The sequence below is a fragment of the Hirundo rustica genome, chromosome 15 (assembly GCF_015227805.2).
Source record: "Hirundo rustica isolate bHirRus1 chromosome 15, bHirRus1.pri.v3, whole genome shotgun sequence".
NCBI classification, from domain to species: Eukaryota; Metazoa; Chordata; class Aves; order Passeriformes; family Hirundinidae; genus Hirundo; species Hirundo rustica.
The window spans coordinates 15,729,073-15,752,131 of record NC_053464.1 but is presented as its reverse complement, the minus strand read 5'-3'; the positions used below and the strand labels follow the sequence as shown (position 1 = coordinate 15,752,131).

The 23,059-nt window shown below is 59.1% G+C and overlaps 1 protein-coding gene across 2 annotated transcripts in view; it reads right to left on the bottom strand.

Annotated features, from left to right (window-relative positions):
* Window positions 1-23,059, bottom strand: part of PRKCB (protein kinase C beta) — a 92,791-nt gene that overhangs the window by 6,000 nt on the left and 63,732 nt on the right. For both annotated transcript variants that reach the window (XM_040079059.2, XM_040079058.2), the window contains exons 9-16: window positions 21,603-21,749; window positions 18,196-18,369; window positions 14,544-14,635; window positions 13,724-13,786; window positions 12,134-12,272; window positions 10,173-10,253; window positions 9,718-9,825; window positions 5,931-6,071 (exon numbers count right to left, since the gene is read on the bottom strand). In XM_040079059.2, the coding sequence (XP_039934993.1) occupies window positions 5,931-6,071; window positions 9,718-9,825; window positions 10,173-10,253; window positions 12,134-12,272; window positions 13,724-13,786; window positions 14,544-14,635; window positions 18,196-18,369; window positions 21,603-21,749 (945 nt within the window). The remainder of the gene's footprint in view (window positions 1-5,930; window positions 6,072-9,717; window positions 9,826-10,172; window positions 10,254-12,133; window positions 12,273-13,723; window positions 13,787-14,543; window positions 14,636-18,195; window positions 18,370-21,602; window positions 21,750-23,059) is intronic.

Here is a 23,059-nt window from a genome sequence, read left to right as displayed (position 1 = left end):
CCAGCCCAGATCCCTTCTGTGATTCCATGGCTCTGATCCCAGGGCTGTCCCTTCCCTACAGCCCATCGGCCCACGATGGTCTCACGGCTCCCAGGGGTGCCAAAGCCCTGATTTCATTTTGTGAGCAGCCGGAACAAGGGTGCTGCGGCTTCCCAGGCTGCACACCCCGATTGAACGGAGTGACGAGAGCAGCAGCTGGCACCAGGTGGATGCCAGGTCCCTGCACGGCCACAGACCAGGCTCCATCCCCACCCGTCACCCGCAGGTCACATCCCCACGACTGGCACAGAGGCTCCCAGGGCCCCAGCCCCGCTGGCACCCCCTGTTTGCCTCGGTGCAGGCGTGCTGACAGCGCTGCCCGCCTCCTGGCTCCAGAGAAACGTGCTTAGAAAAAACATAAAAATAAAACAATCAAAGCAGCAACCCCCTCAGAAAGATGGGAAAATTAATCCTGATGAGAGGCTGCCAGTTATTGGAATAGGAAGCACAAATATAGTTTAATATGAACGTTGGCAAACGCGGATTTCTCACTAGCACACAATGAGGGAAGAATATGGGGATGGCAAATCCGAAAAGCTGCATCCATCCACGGCGTTTCCTGCCCTGCTGTGTGGGATTCGTGGACTTTCTGTTCGGATGCAGATGAAATGGATGGGTAAAATCAATACTTGAAAGTTGAAAACTGCCTTTGAGTTTATAGCAGGCGCATCCCAGCCTGACCCCGAGGCCGGGAGGAGGGGAGCTCCAGCTGCAGCTTTGGCCCAGCCCTGGATGAGGGGAGCAGGGAGGATCCTGCTGCTCCAGGCAGCAAATGGTCACTGTCTGCACGAGCACCCTCCTCCCAAATTTAAGCTCCTGGTTAATGGACACAGATGCCACATGAATTTTTACATTTATCTAAAGCCATCTAGTGAAAAATTGTCCTCATTTTAGTCTGATATTAATGTACAGGCATCACTCCATCCTGACTGGAGAAAAGGGGAGGCTGGGAATTTATCTTACATAAGCCCCGGTGTGTCCTGTCCAATATTTATAGCCAGCACAGAATGGCTTTTCCTCCCGAGCTGCAGAAATAAACCTGTCAGCTCCAAAGATGGCCTTGGATTTAATCACTTCCCTGCTTGATTTCCAATAGAGACAAAAGGCACAATAAAATATTTTCCATTGATCCCTGGGATGCAGTCAAGGACCACGAGAAACCGAGGCTGCTGCTGTCACCCACCCTCGTTCCCAGTGCCAAGGGGAGGTGCTGGGCATCCCCAATTTCCCAGGGCTTTGTCCCAAAGCAGTGGCACAGCCACAATCCCACCGGCCTTGCAGGCATCTCCTGGCAGGTCTGACCTTCCTGGTGCTGCTCTGGGCCGGGAAATCCGCTCCTTGCACCCTGGGGGGGATCAGGGCTCTTCTGGCAACGGCATTTAGGGGAATTTGGGTCACAGCACGAACTTGGGGCCACGCTGAGGGTCCCTGTGCTGGTCAGGGGGACAATGGTGCCTTTCCCTCGTGTCTGGAATCCGGTTTGGGATGCTCCAGCACAGCCCTTCATCCCTGCTGCTGCCAAAGGGAGCCTCCAGTGCAAGGGCTCCTGGTGCAGGACCATTCCTCTCCTAGGGAAAAGGCCAAGGTCCTGCCTGATGCGCTGAAAACTGAGGCTGGACAGTCTGGGAAATCCCAGGGGAAGTCTTTACAGGGCCTGGGTCTGCCAGAGCAAATCCTGACTGGATTACCAGAGATGTTTAACCTCGGCACATCCACCTGCCCAGTGTCAGCCCCTCAATCCTTAAATCCCATCTAATTAGGAAATTACTTAGGCAAACATTAGAACCCACCCCGTACAGGCTGAGCTAAGGTTACAAACCCCTCTGTGCAGGGAACCGGTGTTTTCACACAGCCAGGTCTGTAAGTGGCATTTCAATATTAATTAACTCCAGGCAGTTAGGGGGGAAATTAATTTACGCAATTAAAAATTATCAGATTAAAAGCCTTTTTTTTTTTTTTTAACCCCCCGTGCTGTTGTGAACAATCCTGGGCTCCGCCGTGCGATTTCAGTGCTTTCAAAACGAGACTTTTCAAATCACTAGGCTTTATGTAAAGTAAAGGAGTAATTAGATACCAAAAACAATAATTATCTCAACGAGAGACAGGGAGAGCAGGGAAGTGTAAATACACTCCCAGGGTAACTGCAGACCCAGGAAAGGAATTGTTATGCACCAGCCAGAGCAGGGAGCAGCCAAGCAGAGCCCCGCGTCAGACCCACCAAAGACAAGGCAGCCCCTGATCTGCCTTGTTCCGGGCTCTGTGATAAAGGTTAATCAAGCACAAAGCAACGCAGGAGCTCCTGGGGATCCGCTCCGAGCTCCGGGCGCGGCCGGGCCAGGCACGGGCGGCAGGGAGGTTTGGGAGGGGGCGATTCCCTCCCCGGCACCCCCTGTGCCCCCACCCCGGCTGCAGGGGGCTGCGGGATCACAGCCGTGGGGCCAGAAGGTCTGGGGGGGCTCAGGAGCACAGCGGGCACGGGGGGTGAGGAGCTGAGCCGTGGGCCAGGGCTGACACCAGCTGCCCGTGCCTCTGAGCGGCCAAACGAGGCTCGGCACAACCCTGACCGGGCTCTGCTCCCCTCGGCTCCTGCCCCCAGGGCTCAGCACGGCCTGGGGAAGGTGGGGAAAGCTGGGGGTGACTCCCAGCCCTCATTTTCATCCTTTCCCTTATTCTGAAGCTCTGGATACAGACAGCTCCTGCAGCCTGACCTTTATAGATGCAAACCGTAAAAAAAGTAAAAGGAAAAGGAAACAGATTTAAACCAAGATGAAGAAGCAGTGCAGCAGCACTTGGCCACCTGAAGGTCACAGGCGTTTGGCCACATGTCCCCTCGTCAGCCCCAAACGCTCTGTGCAGGGTCCAAGCCCCGCTCCCATCCCTGCTGCTCTGCCCTGAGCTCACAGCTGCCACCAAAGGAACGGCATTTTCCAGCACAGAGGCTCTGCTGGAGAAATATCAGCTATCAGCAGGTACCTGAGTTGTCTTAATCCTCCCTAAATCCCAAATCAGCTGCTGTTAATCTCCCTGTGCTATCAAACAGGGAATTTTCCGGGCGCCAGCAGCAGGGTGAAGCGACAGTCAGCAGCTTAGAGTCCCCTCCCCAGGGCCGGTGTCAGAGGGATCTTTGGAGAAAGGAGACATTTAAAACAGGACAAAATCTGCACATTTGAAAGCAGCAGAGCAGTAAGAAAGAGCTGTTGATGGAATTCAGTGGTTGTTGGCTGTAAAGCCCCGAACAGGCGGTGACACCGGGGAGCTGTCAGGGAGAGAGAGACGGGCGGAGGGGACACAGCAGCAGCAGCTCCACTGGGAGATGGACACACAGAGGGAATGGCAGAAACCGTGGATTCAGGAGACAGAATTGTGCAGAATAACCCCATGGTGCCCCTTCAGTGCACCCAGGTAGGGAGCAGGATCCCTCCACAGCTGGAGCTCAGGGATCCCCCCGGTACCTCAGCATCCCTGGGACAGGGGTCGGATCCCAGCCCCAGACAACAAATCAGGGGCTGCACAAACAGCCCCAAACCCTTCCACACCGCTGTACTTCGATAACAAAGCCCCAGCAGTGCTGTTCCTACACGGTCCAGCGCCCTGAAGATTCCCTTCCCTCCCAGGGAAAGGCAAGCAGCAGCATTCCAGACTCCTGTGCTGCCCATCCCAGCACCCGTGTGCCCCCATTCCCGTGGCAGGAGGGAGAGCAGGGCCCCAAGGACAGCACCCACGGAGCTCCCTGCAAAGGCAGCGCTGCCAGGAGTGAAAACTCCTGCCTGAAACCCAAACAGGGCAGGGCAGGGCAGGGCCAGCAGCCCCGGGCGAGGGGCAGCTCTCCATCCCTGCTCCATCCCCGCCCCATCCCCGCCCCATCCCCGCCCCATCCAGGGGCTGTGGAGGCTGAACGCAGCCGTGTTCGTCCCATTTGATCAGCCAGGAAAGGAGCTGTGGGAGCGAAAAACCTGCTGGAGCAGAGAGGCACAGAGAGCAGAGCTAAAGGCACCCAGCACCCCCCAGCAAAGGAGCTCCCACTCCACGTTTTCCCTGAAAGCAGAGTTTTCCCAAGCACCTAAGGGGGCCCCTCAGACGAACGGGGTGTGTGTAAAGCAGAGGAAAAGCAGAGGTGCAGAGGGCTGGTATGGGAGGTGGCACAGGGAGGCTGCAGCCAGAGCATCCCTGGACTCTGAGCTGTGATCCGGGAGCATGGATTAGGGAAAATCCCCACCCTGGTCACAGATATCAGCCACGAGATCACGGTCACTGGGGCTCGGCTCTCTGTGAAACACCGGGGCACAACGGGGGCCCCTGCACTGGTGTCACCCTGCACTGGTGTCACCCTGCACTGGTGTCACCCAGCACTGCTGTCACAGCTGCACTGGTGTCACCCTGCACTGGTGTCACCCTGCACTGGTGTCACCCAGCACTGCTGTCACAGCTGCACTGGTGTCACCCCGCACTGGTGTCACCCTGCGCTGGTGTCACCCTGCACTGGTGTCACCCCCACACTAGTCTCACCCCCACACTGGTGTCACCCCGCACTGGTGTCACCCCGCACTGGTGTCACCCCGCACCAGTGTCACCCTGCGCTGGTGTCACCCTGCGCTGGTGTCACCCTGCACTGGTGTCACCCCGCACTGGTGTCACCCCGCACTGGTGTCACCCCGCACTGGCGTCACCCCGCACCGGTGTCACCCTGCACTGGTGTCACTGCTGCACTGGTGTCACCCTGCACTGGTGTCACCCTGCACTGGTGTCACCCCCACACTAGTCTCACCCCCACACTGGTGTCACCCCGCACTGGTGTCACCCCGCACTGGTGTCACCCCGCACCAGTGTCACCCTGCGCTGGTGTCACCCTGCGCTGGTGTCACCCTGCACTGGTGTCACCCCGCACTGGTGTCACCCCGCACTGGTGTCACCCCGCACTGGCGTCACCCCGCACCGGTGTCACCCCGCACTGGTGTCACCCCGCACTGGCGTCACCCCGCACTTGTGTCACTGCAAACACGGCTGGACAAGGAGCACTGGAGCATTCCTGTCTTTTTGGCCGAGCAGTTTCCAGCTGCTGCTGCCCCCGCCGGGTTTGCTCTGCCCCGGGCTGCGCTCCCAGCACATCTCTCCCGCAGAGCCAGGCAGGGCTGGGGGCAGCAGCCAGGATCCCCCACTGCAGAGCCAGGCTCCAGCCCCCTTCCACCCCAGAGGGAAACTGCGGGGCAATCCAGCTCCACGGCCCACCCTGCCCGAGCCCAGCTGGGTGTTGAAATAAAGTCGGGATTAAAGAGAAGAGAGACCTGGACAGCTTGAGAAAAAGGGAGGAAAAACCCAACAGACCGACAGACCCGGGATGACAAACCAGACAGACAGCACAAAGGGGCCCAGGAGCTGATCGTGTGGAGCTTCCACCCTGCAAGCCAGAGCTGGGACCAGGCGTCAGGGACTGCCCCTGGGCCAGCAGAGCTGAGGCACGGCCACATCCCAGGGGACACCGTCCTCCAAGGGGACAGAGAGGCGGCACCGGCAGGAGGAGCAGCACCCAACGAGGGTGGGAGAGGCCACAAAGGTTCCCTGGCAGTGCCACAGTGGGGGACCCAGCAGTGGGACAATGGGGGATCCAGCAGTGGGACATTTGGGGACCTGGCAGTGGGATATTTGGGGACCCGGCAATGGGATATTTGGGGACCCAGCAGTGGGATATTTGGGGATCCAGCAGTGGGATATTTGGGGACCCAGCAGTGGGACATTTGGGGACCCAGCAGTGGGACATTTGGGGACCCAGCAGTGGGATATTTGGGGACCCGGCAGTGGGATATTTGGGGACCAGGCAGTGGGACAATGGAGGACCTGGCAGTGGGATATTTGGGGACCCGGCAGTGGGATATTTGGGGACCCGGCACACTTACAGCCTTTGGCTTGAACGGGGGCTGGATCTCCTTGCGCTCCAGCTTGTCCCAGTCGATGTAGCGGAAGAACGCGTGCTCCTTGATGTCCCGCTCGCCCTCGGGGCCGCAGCCCAGGCGCTTGGCGGGGTGCTTGGTCATCAGCTGGGGACAGCAGGGACAAACAGTCACGGCGTGTCCCACTGCTCCCCAGAACGTCCCCTCTGAGAAGCCCCCCATGTTCCCCAGCCCAGGACATCTGGGCCCCATCTCCTCCAGATTCCTCTGGGGCTCCAAGGAGAGGACACTGAGGAAGAAGCTGGAGTGGCTCAGGTCCAGGGAAGGTTGACAATGGCTCGTGAGAGCAGACTGTGCAGATGGCAGGTACACAAGGGCTGCTGGGACGGGCACATCCCCTTTCCCTCTGGGAATGAGACTGGTTTGCCAAGGAACAGCTCCGGGGTGCTGGCAGGGCTCCCCCAGCACCTGGCAGCAGCAGGGGAGCTGCCCAGCGCTCCCTGTGCTTGGCACAAACTCCTCAGCATCGGCAGAGCTATCTCTAAATCCCACCGCTCCTTTAAGGCGGAATCTGCCCTCCAAAGCTTTCACCAGCCCTGGAAGCAGAACCCCCTCAGCTCCGGGGCCGTGGCACCACAGACACGAGGTGGACTTCTAACAAGAGTCAGTTTGGAGGAAAAATGGCACAAAGAGTCCATTAATGTTGTTTATCATCTAAACTTCTCCTGTTCACTGGCTCAATAAGGGAAAGGGGCCCCAGGAACCATGGGCAGCTGTACAGCATTAATATCCTGGGGCAGGGTTTGAGCTGTGTCCAGAGATGAGATGGAGATTCCAGAGATTCACAGGACGTTGATAAGGATGGAGAATATGAGCTTTAGACCTGCAACAAAAGCACTGCTTTATTAAAAGCAGGGCAGTTCACCCTGACTCCGTGTCCCAGGGCTGGGGTCCGTGGGAGCCCCTGGGAGGGACAGGAGGTGCCAGAGCTCTGGCTGGGGGCTGGGACACCTCCCTGCACCCTGCCTGGGTGCAGGTCAGCCCTGCCACCCCCAGGGCACAAAACAAACTCGCCCAGGGAAGCTGATCCTCAACAGCTGCAACGGGGCTCTGAAAGCAAGGAAAACACTGGGGAAAAAAACCCAAACCAAACCCGAACCTCAAACCCCGAAAGGACAAAAATACTCCATCAAATACAAGGTGAGAGCAGAGCCAGCAACTGCTCTGTGAGCAAACAGCTCTACATCCCAGGCCTCCAGCTGTGACGGCATCTGCAGCTGGAAGAGCGAGGGAGAGCGGCTTCCGTGAGGCAGCATCTCCCTGGAAAGGCCATCTCCGAGCAGCCAGGGCCTGGCAGGCTTTGCAGGCTGGGCCAGGGATTTTCCAGCCCCTGCTCAGGGCCAGGATGTGACCGGCATCAGCATCAGCCTGGCACAGCCGGTCCTCGAGCAGGGAGCCAGGCTGGAGCCGGGCCGGAGCGCCGGGGAGGGAGGGGCCGGAGGCCAGCAAAAACAAAAGCAAGAATATTTTTCCAGCTTGCTTTTCGTTAATAATTGAGTTTCCCTCGGCACTGCAGCACACGGCCCTTTATGAAATAAAAACCCTCCAAGGAATCCCAGGGAAGGGGGCAGAGGGGACGTGTCCTGGCCTCTCCCACGCGTGCGGCAGCAGCACGGACTGCAGCCCTGCTGGGCTTTCCTCAGGCAGCAGCACCTCGGGAAATGCCACCCACAACACCCGAAAACGTTCCCAAAATACCCCAGAAAACACTGCATGCCCGTGCTACCAGGCAGAGATTAAGGGAGCTGGGAGGCACAATCTGCCCCCCTGGCCAGGGCAGCTCTGCTCAGGCTGCGGCAATCCCCTCCCGTGGGGTGGGAAAGGCCAGCACGGGAGCCCGGGAACCATCCTGGGGCTCCGGAGAGCCAGCCTGACCCCCTGCACACGGCCAGGAGCTGCGATCAGCCTGCGGAGACAAGCCCCAGCGGAGAGCAGGGCAGCGCTCCGTGCGAGCGGGACCCGTTAACGGCGGGTTAACGCCGGGTCCCGGGAGTGAGCGCTCCAGGTCCTGCCCAGCCGAGGAGCCCCGATCCGCACCCGGCCCCGGGCTCTGCTCGGGATTTCAGGAGCAAACGCGTTCCATCCGCCGGCAGTGCAGCAGGAAGAGGGGACTGGCACCAGCACATCGAGGGGGAACAGCAAAACGGGTTTGGAGAAGGGGGTGGTGAAATCCCAAACCCCTCACAGGCGGGGGCAGAGGTTTCTCCAGTCCCCTACTGGGTTTGTGCCCTGCCACACCCAACACCAATAGCTCAGCACAGCTCATCACGACCTATCTCACTGTACTCCAGGGGAAAACATAAACACTTACTTCCCAGCTTACTAAAAAGTTCTTAAACCCCACACAAGAGGTTTTACTAATTAAACTTTCCGGTGCAGCGCTTTGGTGGTGGCAAAAACAAACCCCCACCGGGTTTTGAAACAAGAGCGACACGGAGGGAACCACGGCTCTGGTACAAAAACCCGCAGGAATTTATGGAGAACCAGCCCAGACATCCTCCGGTGCAGCCCCCAGAGCGAGGAGAGCCGCGGCAGCTGCCCCCGGCAGCCGCTGCAGGCGCAGTCCCTGTGATTTACAGCACCCACTCCTGCCGGGTGCGGCAAACAAAGGCAGCCCCGAGCCCGGCCCTGCAGCACGGAGTGTCCCCCGCGCCCTGCCCGACCAGGAACACCCGGGACTTCCCCTTTGCATCCCAAACAACGCTGGCAAGAGCATGGGAGATGGCGACAGCCCCGGCGGGAATCCCCCTCCAGGCACCAGCGTGCTTTCTGAATTTAGGATTGATTTTCCTGTTCCTGCTGGCTGTGGCAGGGCAGCACCCCCTCCCTGTGCCCTGTTCCAGGTGGGAACACCTGCAGCAGCTCTTCCCCACGGGACAAGGGAATGTTCCTCTCTAACAGCAGCTGGGAATCCTGGCAACGCCAGGAAGAGGCTCTGAAATGCCGCAGTGGGAGCGGTAAGCGCAGGATGTGTCACTTGCAGATAGAAACACTATTTTGAGAGAGAGAGCGTTCAGATATTTTCAATATTAACTATTATAAGCAAACATTTCTTAAATTCCTACACAAACACTTATTTATAGCAGCGTGTGGCACTGGGGGTGAGATGAGGCTCAGTCCCAAGCGCACAGAACAACATCGGGACCTCGCCAGCCTTTATCCATCACATCCCAAATTAACTCAGGCTGCAATTAAGTCAGGCCCTGTCCGTGGAGAGCCCAGCTTGGGATGCTGGGCAAGGCAGAGCTTCAGTGCAAATTAAGAGACAGGATAATGAGAACGCTGCCCTGGCCTCATGGAGACACCACCAGAGCTTCAGGTTCTCCTGAAGGGCAACTTCTCGCAGCTGAGCGGAAGGACGGAGGTTTTGTACCTGATCTCGGGAAAACTCTTTGGGAATCACATCCATTCTCCCTGAGCATCATTTTTCATTTCAGGCAAAGGTTCGCAGGGCTGCCTGTCCTCACCTGGGGGGCACAGGGTGCCTGGGCAGGAGCCCTCCCTTCCCACCTCCCAGCCAACGCCCCAGCGCCCCGCTGAGCCTCCCCTGCCCGCAGGCCAGCCCCAGGCGCCGGCTGCATCCCAGTGTGAGGGCACGGGGAGCAGGCAGGGGTCACTTTCACCTGGGTTTAGCACACACACCATCAGTGGCACAAGCTGTGGGAGCCCGGGGGCGCAGGCTCTCCCTCCCCACGCTCCCCCAGCCCAGCACAGGGCCCAGCCCAGCCCTTACCCCTTTGCAGATGGCCACTGCCTCCTTGGACATGGACTTGGGGTAGGCGACGTTGTGCTCCATGATGGACTGGAAGAGCTCGTCTTCATCTTCCCCCTCAAAGGGGGCCTAGAGCAAAGCACACACGGCCTCAGGGGCGCTCCTGGACCTCAGAGCTCCCGGCTGCTGCTGTGGTCCATGGAGCCAGCCCCGGGCGTACCACAGTGACAGGAGTTTTGTCACTGCAGAACCCGGGGCTGCGGCCCCGGTGTCACCCCCAGCTCCAGGAGTCACCCGGTGTCACTCCCAGCTCCAGGAGTCACCCGGTGTCACCCCCAGCTCCAGGAGTCACCCGGTGTCACCCCCAGCTCCAGGAGTCACCCGGTGTCACCCCCAGCTCCAGGAGCTGCCCCATCCACGTGCCAAGCGTGGCAAATCCCGCGGCAGCCCAGAGGGATCCATGCAAACCCAATTACCTGGCCAGCCAACATCTCATAGAGCAGGACTCCGAACGCCCACCAATCCACGGACTTCCCGTAGGGCTGGTAAGCGATGATCTGCAAACAACAGCGAGAGCAGCGCTGCAGCCCGGCCCCGGCCTGGCCCAGGGCACGGCCACGCCGAGCTGCAGCGGGTCACAAGGACGGGGTTATTCCCAGGGACACATTCCAGCACCGAAATCCCTTCCCTGAGCCCGCTCCCAGCCCTCCCATTGCTCTTACCAGCGCCCTGGGAATTCCAGGTGTGAACACTTCACACCACCAAAGCCTTCAAAAGGAAAGAGCACTTAAAAGGAATCCCCAGTCCTGTGCAGATGCCCACTGCCTGTTTGGGAAGGTCACAGCCCAGCAGGGGACACAGCCCCAGAGGTGACACAGCCCCAGAAGTGTCACAGCCCCAGAGGTGACACAGACCGGCAGGGGACACAGCCCAGGAGGTGACACAGCCCCAGAGGGGACACAGCTCAGGAGGGGACACAGACCAGCAGGTGACAGCCCAGGAGGGGACACAGCCCTGCAGGTGACCAGCAGCTTTGTTCAGGGGGAATCACACACGGAGCTGTTGTTCACAGGCTGTCCCTGTCACCTGGGCACGCACAGCTCTGCTTGGAACAGAGCAAGGCCCAGGAAGGGGTCAAGCAGGTCACAGGACGGTTTCACCCTGGAGCCACCCGGGCTGAGCACGTTGCAGCTCCCTGGAGGAGGGGCACAGAGCAGCAGGAGGGCCCAGGCTGGAGCGTGGCCACGGCACCACAGCCACACAGCCTCGGTGCTGCTCCCGAACGCAGCGGGATCACTCCTCCTACCCACGGGCAGCAGGCTTTAGTGCCGTTCCTGGCATCCTGATTTCCCATGTGCTGTTCTCCTTTTGGGAAAAGACGAATTACAGCAAGGAGAAGGAAATAAGAGTTAAAGTGAAAACTCTTGGGCAGACACAGGGAGAAGTGGCCGTTTGTCCTGCTTTGAAGGAGCATTAATCACCCACGGTGACAAGCTCTGCGCCAACACCTCCAGTATTAATCCTGGTGGGAGGAGGGACGGAACACACGTCGGATCCAATAATGGGAAACCTCACTGGGTGCAGCAAACACAATGTGCTTTAGCACACAGGTGCATTGATGTCCCAGCAAAGAGAATCTTTTTCTCTGAAACACTTAAATGAATAAATATTAACTTCATCATTGCAAATTCAGCGGAGTGAAGAGAGCTTAGAGGGATATTTTTAAGTGAAGGGAACAGACATTTGAGAACGATTACTCCTCTGAATTTCACAAGTCTGGCATTAAACCGTGCCCATACAGCACTTCATGGAAGTGGCACGTGTGACTCTATCACATCAGTAATAAACAAATGCAAAGTCATTCTGTGGGGATCTAGAGCCACGGATGGGGAGCCTCTCCCCGTCAGACACGGCCCCTCACTGCAAAGAGTCCGCTGGAGAGATCCAAGGATTTCCACTCCACACGGAAATACCATCCACCGATAATTCCCTGTTTCTCACTGGTGATGCTGCGCTGGAAGCTTCTATCACACGCAGTGAGGGGCAGAGCTGAGCTCCCGGGTCTGTCATTTCCAGGAGCAAGGGAACAAGTGAGGAGCAACCTGCTGTGGGTCTGAGCATGCCAAGGACAGCACAGGCACAGAGCTGACAGCAGGACGGACATGGGACAAACCCCCAGGGAGGGAAAACAGCGCAGGGAGGGCAGCATGAGGCTGTGCTGCTCTTTGAGGTGGAAGCAGGACACAGCACAACAGGGAGGCATTTCCAGCACCCCCGTTCCCTCGGGGGGATGTGGGGACGGGCAGTGCCGAGGGCATGAACTTTGCGGGCTGATGGTGAGCTCCTGGATGTCCCCGTTTCAGCTGGAGAGCTGCCCAAAGCGAGGTGCCCCCAGGGGAGGGGCAGCCCGGATCAGCGGCGCCGCTCCCGGCCGTACCTCGGGCGCGATGTAGTCCGGAGTGCCGCAGAAGGTCTTGGTGGTCACCCCGTCCCAGATGTTCTCCTTGCACATGCCAAAGTCGGCGATCTTTATGTGCCCCTCGCTGTCCAGCATCACATTGTCCAGCTTCAGGTCTCTGCAGGGCGAGAGCAAACCCGTGACACGAGGCAGGGCCAGCGTCCCAGAGCTCTGCTGCGCCTGAGCTCCGCCTGCCTCTCGCACCCAAACCCTTTGTAGGATGATGTCTGGGGACACCAGTGAAAAGAAGTCAGAGATCTGTCAGGATGGAGCGCTGATTTTGCTTTTAAGCCGCAGGAATGCCGTGCTGGGCACAGCGCTTTGAAGTGTGAATGGAAAACACTCATCTGGCAGGAGATGGATTTAATTGATTTTTTCCTTCTGCTCCCGTGAAAACCAAAGCGCACTTAGAGCCCTGGCAATGGAGAAGCACCTACTCAGCACAAGTCCCTGCCTCACCTGTGCTCTGCTCCCCTGAAACACAAACCAGCTGTGTTCCCCCGACCCTCACCCCCAGAATAGCTGTTGGTGGCACCCGGCCCCGGGAGCTCTGCTCCTCCGCACAAGCTGCAGGGCTGGATCCGAGCGCCCATCCCGCATCTGAACCCCAGCCTTGAGCCACCACTCCAGAGGTGGGTGCTCCAGCCTCAAGGACACTTTTGTAGCAAACACTGGGTATTCTGGTGCAGTTCATGCGTTCTTGCTGGGTTTGAGGCTGTATTTTCTAATTATCACGTCAGTGCTCAGAACCCTGACAGTCCAAAGGCAGACGGACACGAGCCGGGATTCAGATTCGGAGAAGGGAAGGAAGCAGAGCCACTGGGGACCAGCAGACCTAGAATCTCTCTGTAGCAGCTGATGGCAAAAAACAGCCCTCACGTCAAGTTTGTTCCACTCCTTTCATCTATAGCACCTCCTGACTCCCGCAGCACTGTTGGCATCTCCCTTCACAGAGCACTTAATGGTATCTGACACTCATTAGGATGCTCTACTCCACCCCGGGCTCTGGGAATTCTCCCAAGCAGGGAAGAGCAGTGGAGGCTGGTTCCAGAGCTAAACCAGCAGCCTGTGAGCCTGGTCCCACACAGGGCAGGGACCCAGCTCCCTCTGGGTGCTGGGGTCGTATTGGGAATGGCCAAGAGGCCTCAGTGGCCGCAGCAGAAGCGTGGGAGCGGCCCCGCAGAGCTCGGGACGAGTCAGGCCAGCGCTGACTCCGGGGCAAATGGCGAGGGAGCAGCGCCCTGCAGCCAAACTCCGGGCTTGGAGCTGGCCCAGGCTGCCGGGGAGCCTTTGTGTTGTGTGGAGAGGAGCGCATGGAACAGAGGCAAGAGAGAACCGGAGCCGCCTTCCCACGAGCCGGGGTAAGGCAGGAACGTCCCCCAGAGCCCGCAGCTTCACACTTCGATGGCTGCGCTCAGTGATCCCACGGGTATTTCCAACCTCAGGGATCCTGCCATCCTTCCCGTGGGCAGCTGCCAGCCCCCGTCCATGGCACGGGCGGCGTGGGACCGCCGGAGCAGCGCGCTGCCCGGGGGAAGGGAGGGAGGGAGGAGGAGCCCGCTCACGTACCGATAAATGATGCCTTTGCTCTGCAGGAAGAAGAGCCCGATGGCGATTTCTGCTGCGTAGAATCTGCAAGAGGAGGTTTGAAAGGAAGGCTGGTAACTAAAGGAGATAAATGGAAATCTTCCCAATAGGACGGCAGCGAAGGAAACGATGTGACCGAAGGACAAGGCAGGGAGGGCAGAGACATTCCAGAGAGGGATCACGCCAGGGGGATCCGAGGCAGCCTGGGTACACAGATCCAGCAGCAGCTGGATCCACGGCAGCTCCTCAGCTCACGCTGGGAAAGCCGTCCCTGCTCCTGAGCCTGCCGCCCATGGGAACGTCCCGGGTCTCAGAGGACTCTGCCAGAGACAAGACCCCGGCTCAGCCCACCAGGCTCTGCTCGGAGTTTGTGGGTTTTGTGTGGGCACCTGAAGGCTTTCAGGAGCACATCCTGCTCTGTCCAGCTCTCAAGGAACAGGAGCCAAAAGCCCGCAGATAACGCTTGTGTTGGCCGTGCTGGCAGAGGAGCCAAAACCCATCATCCGTCCCATCCCCTGGGAAAGGAGCAGGCAGAGCAGAGGCCTGGTGTCTCACAGGAAGCCTCCAAACCTCCCTGATTTGTGCCTTCATTTACCAAAATTTATCTATTTAGCTCAATTACTAAAAAATACAGTATACCCCAGGGGTGAGGTGGAGGCACCAGCACCAGGCAAAGAGTTCTGCATCTTCCCATTCCTGATTTCTGCCCAGGAGCTGCACTGCCAAGGCTGTGCCCTGGACTCTGTTTCCAGCCCGTGGCACAGCCATGCCCACCCCAAAGGCGCCAAACCACTGCACTTACACAGCGTGGGGCTCCTTGAACCTCCCGACCTGCTGGATCTGGTACATCAAGTCCCCACCATTCACGTATTCCATCACAAAATACAAGCGATCCTGAAGGGAGAGAAGCAAGCAATTATCCACAGGATTATCAGAGCAGGGACTCCGCAGGGGGCAGAAACGGGACCCGAGGTGAGCGGCAGCTCCAGGCTGGAATTCCAGGGAAGTTCAGCCATCATCCCTGTCCTCCCGTGGGCTCCTGTTCATACAGAGCCCATAGGAATAATTCCTGGGAATGCTCAGCACTGGAGCTGTCCCGCTGCAGACAGATCCGCTGGAGAAGGCAAGAGGAGGAATCCCTAAAGGAGAGGTTTTGTAATTCCCAGGAATACATTTGCTCCTCTGACAGGAGCCATTTTCAGGGCGTTGCCCTGCAGGTCCTTGCTGGCATTTCCCCAGGCACGCCATGGCTTCAGCCAAGGGTGCACAGGACACACGAGCCGTTCCCACGGGGAACAGACTCCATCCCCGAGCAGCAGGATGGGCCAGGCACCGGGAGGGACGTGTGCCACCGCCAGCCGTCCCCCGGGGTGGCAGTGCTGGGGGGCACGAGGGGGCTGCACCCCTCTCCTCACTCCTTCCAGCCTGGGCTGAGGGGTCACTCATGGGGTTAAGGGAGTCCAGAGGAGCCCGCGGAGCTGCTCTGCTCTGGAGCCAGCCTGGGAGAGGCGGGAACGTTCACCTGGACGAGAGAAGGCTCCAGGGAGAGCTCAGAGCCCCTTCCAAGCCCTAAAGGGGCTCCAGGAGAGCTGGAGAGGGACCGGGGACAAGAGCCTGCAGTGACCAACCCCGGGCTGCCCCATCCCACCCAGGGAAGGAAGGAAGGGAGGGCACAGAGGCTGGAGCGCTGCGGGAGCTGCAGGTTGGCAGCATGAGATGATAAACATTTCCCATTGCTCATTTCCTCCTCAAATGAGCCTTGCCCTGCTTTCCAGAGGGGAAGGACAGGGAGCAGAGAGGAGATGAAGGGATGCAGCTGGAGCTACGCCACAACCAGGGCTGTGGGGGAGCTGGGGTCAGCACCCACGGGGCAGTTCCCAGTAAAAGGATCTGGGGTCAGCACCCACGGGGCATTTCCAGCCATAGGAGCTGGGGTCAGCACCCATGGGGCATTTCCAGCCACAGGAGCTGGGGTCAGCACCCACGGGGCATTTCCAGCCATAGGAGCTGGGGTCAGCACCCACGGGGCATTTCCCAGCAAAAGGAACTGGGGTCAGCACCCACGGGGCATTTCCAGCCTGGCAGTGCCCAGCCATAGGAGCTGGGGTCAGCACCCACGGGGCATTTCCAGCCATAGGATCTGGGGTCAGCACCCACGGGGCATTTCCATCCTGGCAGTGCCCACCCAGAGGAGCTGGGGTCAGCAGCTGCTGCCCCAGCAGAGCCCCCCGGCAGTGGGGCAGCCCCAGGGGATCACAGCAGCAGCCCAGGGGCAATGGGGCCGTGCAGAACGCAGGGCACTGATGGCACAGAGCCGGGAATCCGGCTCCTCAGCTGCCCGGGGAGTCGGGAGCACCCCCGTGTGAAGGACAGCCCCGGCAGGGCCCGGCCAGCCCCGCGTGTGGCAATGTCACCTTGAGCAGGCGCCGCCACCGCAGCCAGCCCGTGACAGAGCGGAGCGGCGCCGGGCTGCAGCTGCCTCCTAAATATATCGGTCTGCTTCGAGGAGGAAGAATATTGAAAAGACGAGCTCTTGAAGCGGCCAGCTGAGCTCTAAAAGCGGGAGCTGAGCGTTGCCGCTTTGGGCGGGGAAGGGAAGGCTCCAGGGGAAGCGGCGCCGTGACTAAAGCAGGCAGATGGCCGCGCTGCCCACGGGCTGCAGCCAGCCACGGGCACGCAGCGCTCTCCTGGCTCCTGCCCGTGCCTCCAAGGACGAGTCTGGAGCATCCAAACCCGGCACAGCACAGAGATGGAAATCCACTGCAGAGCCTGGCGTGGAGCTGGTGGCACTCCCTCGTCCCTGGGCAGCCAAAATGACGCTGCCAGGGCTCCTTCCAGTGCCCTTCCAATTAACTGCTCCATCCCCTGCCTGGCTGAACGCCGGGAACAAGAGGCAGAGCCACGACAACAACCACGCTCCCCATCCACACCCTCCTGGTATTGGGGCGAAATCCTTCTCTGGGAGGGTGGGAGGCCCTGGCACAGGGTGCCCAGAGCAGCTGTGGCTGCCCCTGGATCCCTGGGAGCGTCCAAGGCCAGACTGGAGAGGGCTTGGAGCAGCCTGGGATGGTGACAGTTGTCCCTGCCCGTGGATGATCTTCAAGGTCCCTCCCAACCCAAACCGTTCCAGGATTCTGTGATTTATCCTCTCGTTGTGGCCGTGGCTGCTGTGCCCTTCACTGCTGCGCCCCAGAGGTCACAGCAAAGGCACAGCTCCCCTGGGGACAGCCAGGGACCCCCAGCTCACCCCCTCCCCGGAGCCTGGGACCTTTCAGAGCTCCCCAGATCCCCCAGCACAGGCACCTCTCGCTCTCCAGCCCCAGGCAGGAGCTCTGTCCTTGTTCACCTTCCCCTTTCCTTTAAAATGCAGATTTAGGGTTTTTCTCTCTCCCGAAGCCGCTGAGCCAACAGCCCCGGCAGAGAATTGTGCTTGGGACTGTGCTCCCAGAAATCAAAGTGCTTTGTGCCAGCCATTGATAATACACCCTGCTATACATTTTGATTACATTACAAATACGATTACTATTAAGCTACTATAGGTCTGCCAGGAATAATCCGGCGCTGACTCACTTCAGATGCCAGGGAGATGCTGTGTGGAATAGCTGCTCCTGCCACATTCTGATTGCTGCGCTGCAAAGCCGGGGCCGCAGGCTTTAAATACACTCAATGTGTTTGGTAAATGAAATTTCTGGGGTGATATTAAAATGTAATCCTCCTGGAAAGCATTGTCATCGTTCTAAAGGACTCTGCTGATTGCCTCTGCCGGCTCCACTGATGAGTACCTGGACATTCCCATTCACAGGCGGCTCCAGGGCCGGGCAGGGATGGCACTGACGGTCCCCTGTCCCCTCTCCGCTCCTGACTCATACAAACCCAATCACACACCCGTGCAAAAGTGGATTTCCTGAGGTTTGGATTGGATTTCTCCCTTTGCTCAGGGCTTTGATGAGAGGAACGAGTCCTGGGAACGAGCGCAGCCCTTTGCTGTTGAACCATCAGGGAGGGGCACGGGGCTGGGGGCACCGAGGGGCCGGGGAATCTCCTCCGATGTCAGCAGCAGCTCCCTGCCGCGCACATCTCGGGGTGCAGCTGTTGGACATTGCACCTCCCCGTCCCACAGCCACGTCCTGGCCCTGGAGGAACTTCTGCCTGCGAACTGGAGAAGGTGGAGGCTGCCAAGGCAGAGGATACGCAATCGCTTTGGCAAGTGCAGTGATGTACAGAGAACAGAAAATCTTGGGATGGTTTGGGTGGGAAGGGACCCTAAAGCCCACCCAGTGCCAGCCCTGCATGGCAGGGACACCTCCCACTGTCCCAGGCAGCTCCAAGCCCCAGTGCCCAGCCTGCCCTTGGACACCACCACAACCATTTCCCAAAGCGTCAGGCTCCCAGTGCTCAGGGTCCCCAATCCACCGCGCCCCTGGGTGGGGAGCAGGCGTGCCCCCAGCCCTTACCATGGTCTGGAAGCAGGAGTGGAGCTGGGTGAGGAAGGGAGGCTTCCCCGAGAGAGCCAGGACGCGCTTTTCCACCATGGTGCACTCCACGTCGTCGTCCTGGATGACCACGTCCTTCTTGAGGATCTTCACGGCGTAGAGCTCGTCGGTGCCCTTCCTCTCTGCCAGCATCACCTGCACGAGGGACAGGGCGTTGTGGAGAACGGGGATCCACAGTGCCCCGAGCTGAAATTGTCACCATGGCTCGTCCTCCTGTGGCTCCCTCACAGCCCTCAGGAGAGCTGCAGGTGCCAAGCCTGAAAACCCCAAACCCCTGCCAGGGGTATTCCCAGAACATCCAGGGACTCTAAGGGACCCTCTCCTGAATTAAGCAATCATTTAGGCTGGCAAACACCTCCAAGACGATCCAGTCCCACCTGTGCCCACCCTGTCCCCAGCCCTGCCACACCCGGGCGTTCCTTGGACGCCCCCAGGGATGGGCACTCCAAACCTCCCTGGGCAGCCCCATCAGTGCCTGACCACCCTTTCCATGGAGAAATTCCTCCTGATGTCTGAAGGAGTCCAGATCCCAAAGATCCAAACAGCCAAGAGCCCCTGGCAGAGCCCAGGGCCCGGGATGGGTGACGGGGAGCAGGGACCAGCCTGGCCCAGGCCCTCCTGCCACCCTTCACACCCCGAGCAGGGCAGAGCAGAGCACTGCACAGCCTGAAGGTGTTCACAGCCCGGAGAATTCTCCCACTGCGCTGGGATGTTGGAACCCCGGGCACTGAGGATTCCAGACTTTCTGACCTGACAGGCACTGACCCCCAGGAAAACACTGCATCTGACCTGAGGCCTTGGAAAAGGCTTCCAAAATTAGATGATAGAACTGGGATTATGGGTGTGTAGTTTAAATAAAAGTGTGTAATGTCACATGGTAGAAAACTTAGAGTTTAAGGCTTTAAAATATAGTAATATATATATATATAAAGCAAGATAGAGGTTTCAGGGCAGAGGCCAGTCCTTTTTCACCTTCATCTTCATGGGTCTAAGCAGTATTTTGTAATTAAATAAAAAAGTCTGCATTGCAGGCCACAGGTATTTAGTTATTAGGTTAAAAGTAAAAATAATTTAGGTGTCATTTCTTAATTAGACAGTTTATTCTTAAAAGGCCTTGTAGAGAGGGATAGGGGTCACTTTTATCTGTTAGCTAGAAGTGCTGTAGAACTCACAGTTTGCGAGACTGTGACATAGATAAAAACTAATAAACATCTATGTCTGAACAAAAAATACCGCCTCACCCATTTAACCCCACCTCTAGCAAAAGGAAAATAAAATCCACACTGGAACCCAGAACTGCAGCGGCCAAATGCTCCTCCCTGCTCAGCAAAGCAGCACCGACCCCAAAAGCCTGACAGCTCGAGAGCACGACAGATTGATTAGCTGCGAAAACACGAGCAAGGCGCCCGATTTCACTTTCCTCCGTTGATAATGCAGCGAAGCAAAGCCGGGCTGGGCTGTGCCAAGCGCTGCCTCCCTCCCTGCGAGCGTCCCCCTGCCCGTGCCCGCCCCGGGGAGCTGCCTCCAGCCGCGGTCCCGGGGAGCCCGGAGCACCAGGGCCGTCGTGTGCTGGGGCTGAACGCGCCGAGCAGGAGCACCCGGCCCCCAGCCCCTGTTTCCCGAGGCGCTTCCCACCCCCTGAAGCCGGCTGCCTGGCTCGGGGGAACCTCCATCTGCCAGCGCGCCCGCTGCGAAGCAGATTGCATTCTTTGTAAACTTTTTATTGGTGCAGGGGGAAATAGAGCTGATATTTAACTTGATTTATTCCTGTAATATAGAGTGTCTGTTCGGGAATGCTCCAGCGTAAGGAGATGTTCCGAGCACGGAGAAAAGCAGGTGTGTCAGACTCCACTGAGGCCGGACCCTGGATAGCCGAGCGTGGGGAGGGCAAAACACCGAACCCGAGGTGCTGGTGCCAAAGGGTTAAACGGGCCAGACAGAGGCTCGCTAAAACAGCGTGCCTGCGGTCCAAGAGCTGTCCCGGCCAGCAGGGACTGGCAGGAGGGAGGCTGGCAGCAGGCGGCCGGGCGCAGGAGCAGGTGCCAGCCCAGGGAAGGGAAGGACGCAGTGGCAGCCTTGGAGAAGGACGGCAGCGCCACGGACACAGCCGGCTGCCGGGCACACCGGGGGCTGGGGAGCTGCCGGGATCCGGGCTGTTCTCCCTGCTCCCGGCTCCTCCCGAACATCTGGCACCGCTGGCGGCCGCGGGAAGCGGGGACGGAGCGGCGGCACCCGGGTGTCCCCGTGCCGGGATGCCGGGGCAGCAGGGATGCCAGCGGAGGCGCAGGCACACGTGAGGGCGAGGCTGCATCCACCCGGAGAAACCAACGTGCCGTTTTAATTAGCGCTAATTAGCATATTTATAACATTCTGTTCCAGGGAACAGTTTCTGTCACACATCCCCTTACATAAGCCAAAGCCGACCGAGGAGTCTGCACCGAATGTTTCCCAGATTTAAGGGAAGAAGGCGGCGGGGGACACGGCGCCAGCGCGGAGTCTCCAGATGCCAGGCGCTGGCTTTGGAAGGGCTGAGGTGTCGGGAGGGAGGGGACACGGGACATTGCCGTGTGACAGCGGCACGGGGCTTTCCTGCACGCCGGGATGCCGCCCCGCAGCAAGCGGGAACCGCGCCCAGTGCAGGGCTGCTGCTCTGGGGGCCGGGGACCCTCAGGACCTCCCCATTCCCTGCCTGCCACAAACGCTGCCGTGGATCTCTGGGCTCTCCACCTCTGGAGAGGGAGCAAACGCTCGAAGCCGGACTTCCCAAAGCGCCAGTGCCAGCAGAGGGCTGGGGACAGAATGGGTGCTCCTGCTGCACCCCCGTGCTCAGAGGAACATCCCTGCACAGCCTCCTCATCTCTGCTCCCCGCCCGAGCAACGAGCCCGCGGGCACAGCGATATTCCCTGCAATTAAGGCAATTCACTAATGAGGGTGGGCCTGGGCCAGCCACCGCACCAGCACACACCGCCCCCACCTCCTGCAGAGCCCCAGCCATCCCTGGGGCGCCGGGATCCCGAATGGAAATCCAGAGGGTTGGCGGGACCCCGAGAAAAATGAAGGCTCCAAGTCACATAATTATCAGGGGAATTAAATTCTGTTACCACTCACAACCGGTCTGGGAAGTTAATTAAAATGTTCCCATCTATTTGTAGAGAAGAAGAAAACCCCAACCAAATAGAAAAGAGCTTTAAAGACGCAGCTGGTCCCCTGCTCCCCAAAGGGGTGGGGTTTGTGGTGGTCTCATCGGACACCTCTGGTGCTCCCTGCCGTGACTCGGGGGAGCCGAGCTGGGCTCCCAGTGACACCAGTGACACCAGTGCTCGCAGTCACCGCGTGCTGCGCGCAGGCAGAGCCCAGGGTACCTCACCTTCCCAAAGCTTCCTTTTCCCAGCACCATCAGGAAGTTGAAATCCGAGAGCTTCATCCGATCCCGGCTGCCGTTGTTGTCTAACTTGGAAATGGCATTTCTCGTCTTCTCGTCCGCAGCCTTGGACCCGGTGCCAATCTTGGCTCTCTGCGAAGGCGGGGATGGGGCAGGGAGGGAGAGAAAACACGGCTGATGGGGCAGCGAGGATGGGCGCTGTAAACCCAGCGGGTGCTCCCAAAATCCCACCTCGGCAGCTCTTTCCCAGCCCAAAAAGCGCCCTGAGCTTTGGGAGCCTTTCCATGGGCGCGGTGGGGACAGCACCAGGAAAGTCACCAGCCCTGGCCCACGGCGCTGCTCAGCTGCTTCCCAGTTAACCTCTGCCAGAGCAACTGGGAATCGCCTCTGCCCGTGGCCACCCTGCTCCCCGTGCCAGCAGGACACAGCAGCCTGCCGTGCCACCCTACACCGTGTCCAGGTCACCCAAAGCAAGGGAAAGAGGCCTAAAAAAGCAATTTGGGGCAAAAACCGGCTTCTGTCTCTTACCCCCCCAGGAAAAGAGGGGCAAACATAAATAAATTAAGGTAAAATGTGGGACTTTTTATCCGGCTCCACATCCATCACTGCCCTATGGTCCCTTCCATTTGGGATATTCCGTGGTTGAACCTGGTACTGGGGGAGTCACAGAGGGAGCCACAAATCCATGTGGAACAGTCCAGAACAGACGTCCCCCAGACAGACACACAGCCTCTCCTGCACCCCCAGACAGACAGACAGACAGATCCACAGCCCCCCCAGACAGACAGACAGACAGATCCACAGCCCCCCCACAGCTCACCCAGACAGACAGACAGTCCCACAAAGAGACACACAGCCTCTCCTGCACCCCAGGCAGAGAGACAGATAGATCCACAGCCTCCCCCAGACAGACAGACAGACAGACAGACAGCCCCACAGCCCCTCCTGCCCCCCCTGGCCATCACAGCCGCTCACTGAGGACCCTCATGTCAGAGCCCCCATTTTTGAACACCAGCAGCAGCCCGGTGCCTCCTCCCCAGCCAGGGGCCGTGCTGTGCCGCTCCTCCTCCCGTAAAAGCTCTCTCCCAATTTATTCCCTTTTAATTTCCAGAGATGTGTGGCAGTGTGAGGCCTGTGCCGAGCTCAGCCTAGCATGAAATTCCATTAACCCGATCCCGGCGGTTCAATTCGGCTGCTGCTGGCAGCCCCTCAGAGAGCCCCCCGCGGGATCTGGAGCCCCTGCTGCGGCTAATTGCTTCTCACGAGGTTCTCCGGGCTGCAGAATCCCCGGCTCAAGGTCACCCCAGCACCTCTGAGCGTCGGGGCGGCTCCTGCGCTGCGGGTCTGGCGTTTTCACACGCCTCTGGGGTGGCCACGGCCGTGCCCCGGCTCCAGCACACCCCACTCCTCACTCCAGATGAGCCACGGCACGGCTGGGAGGG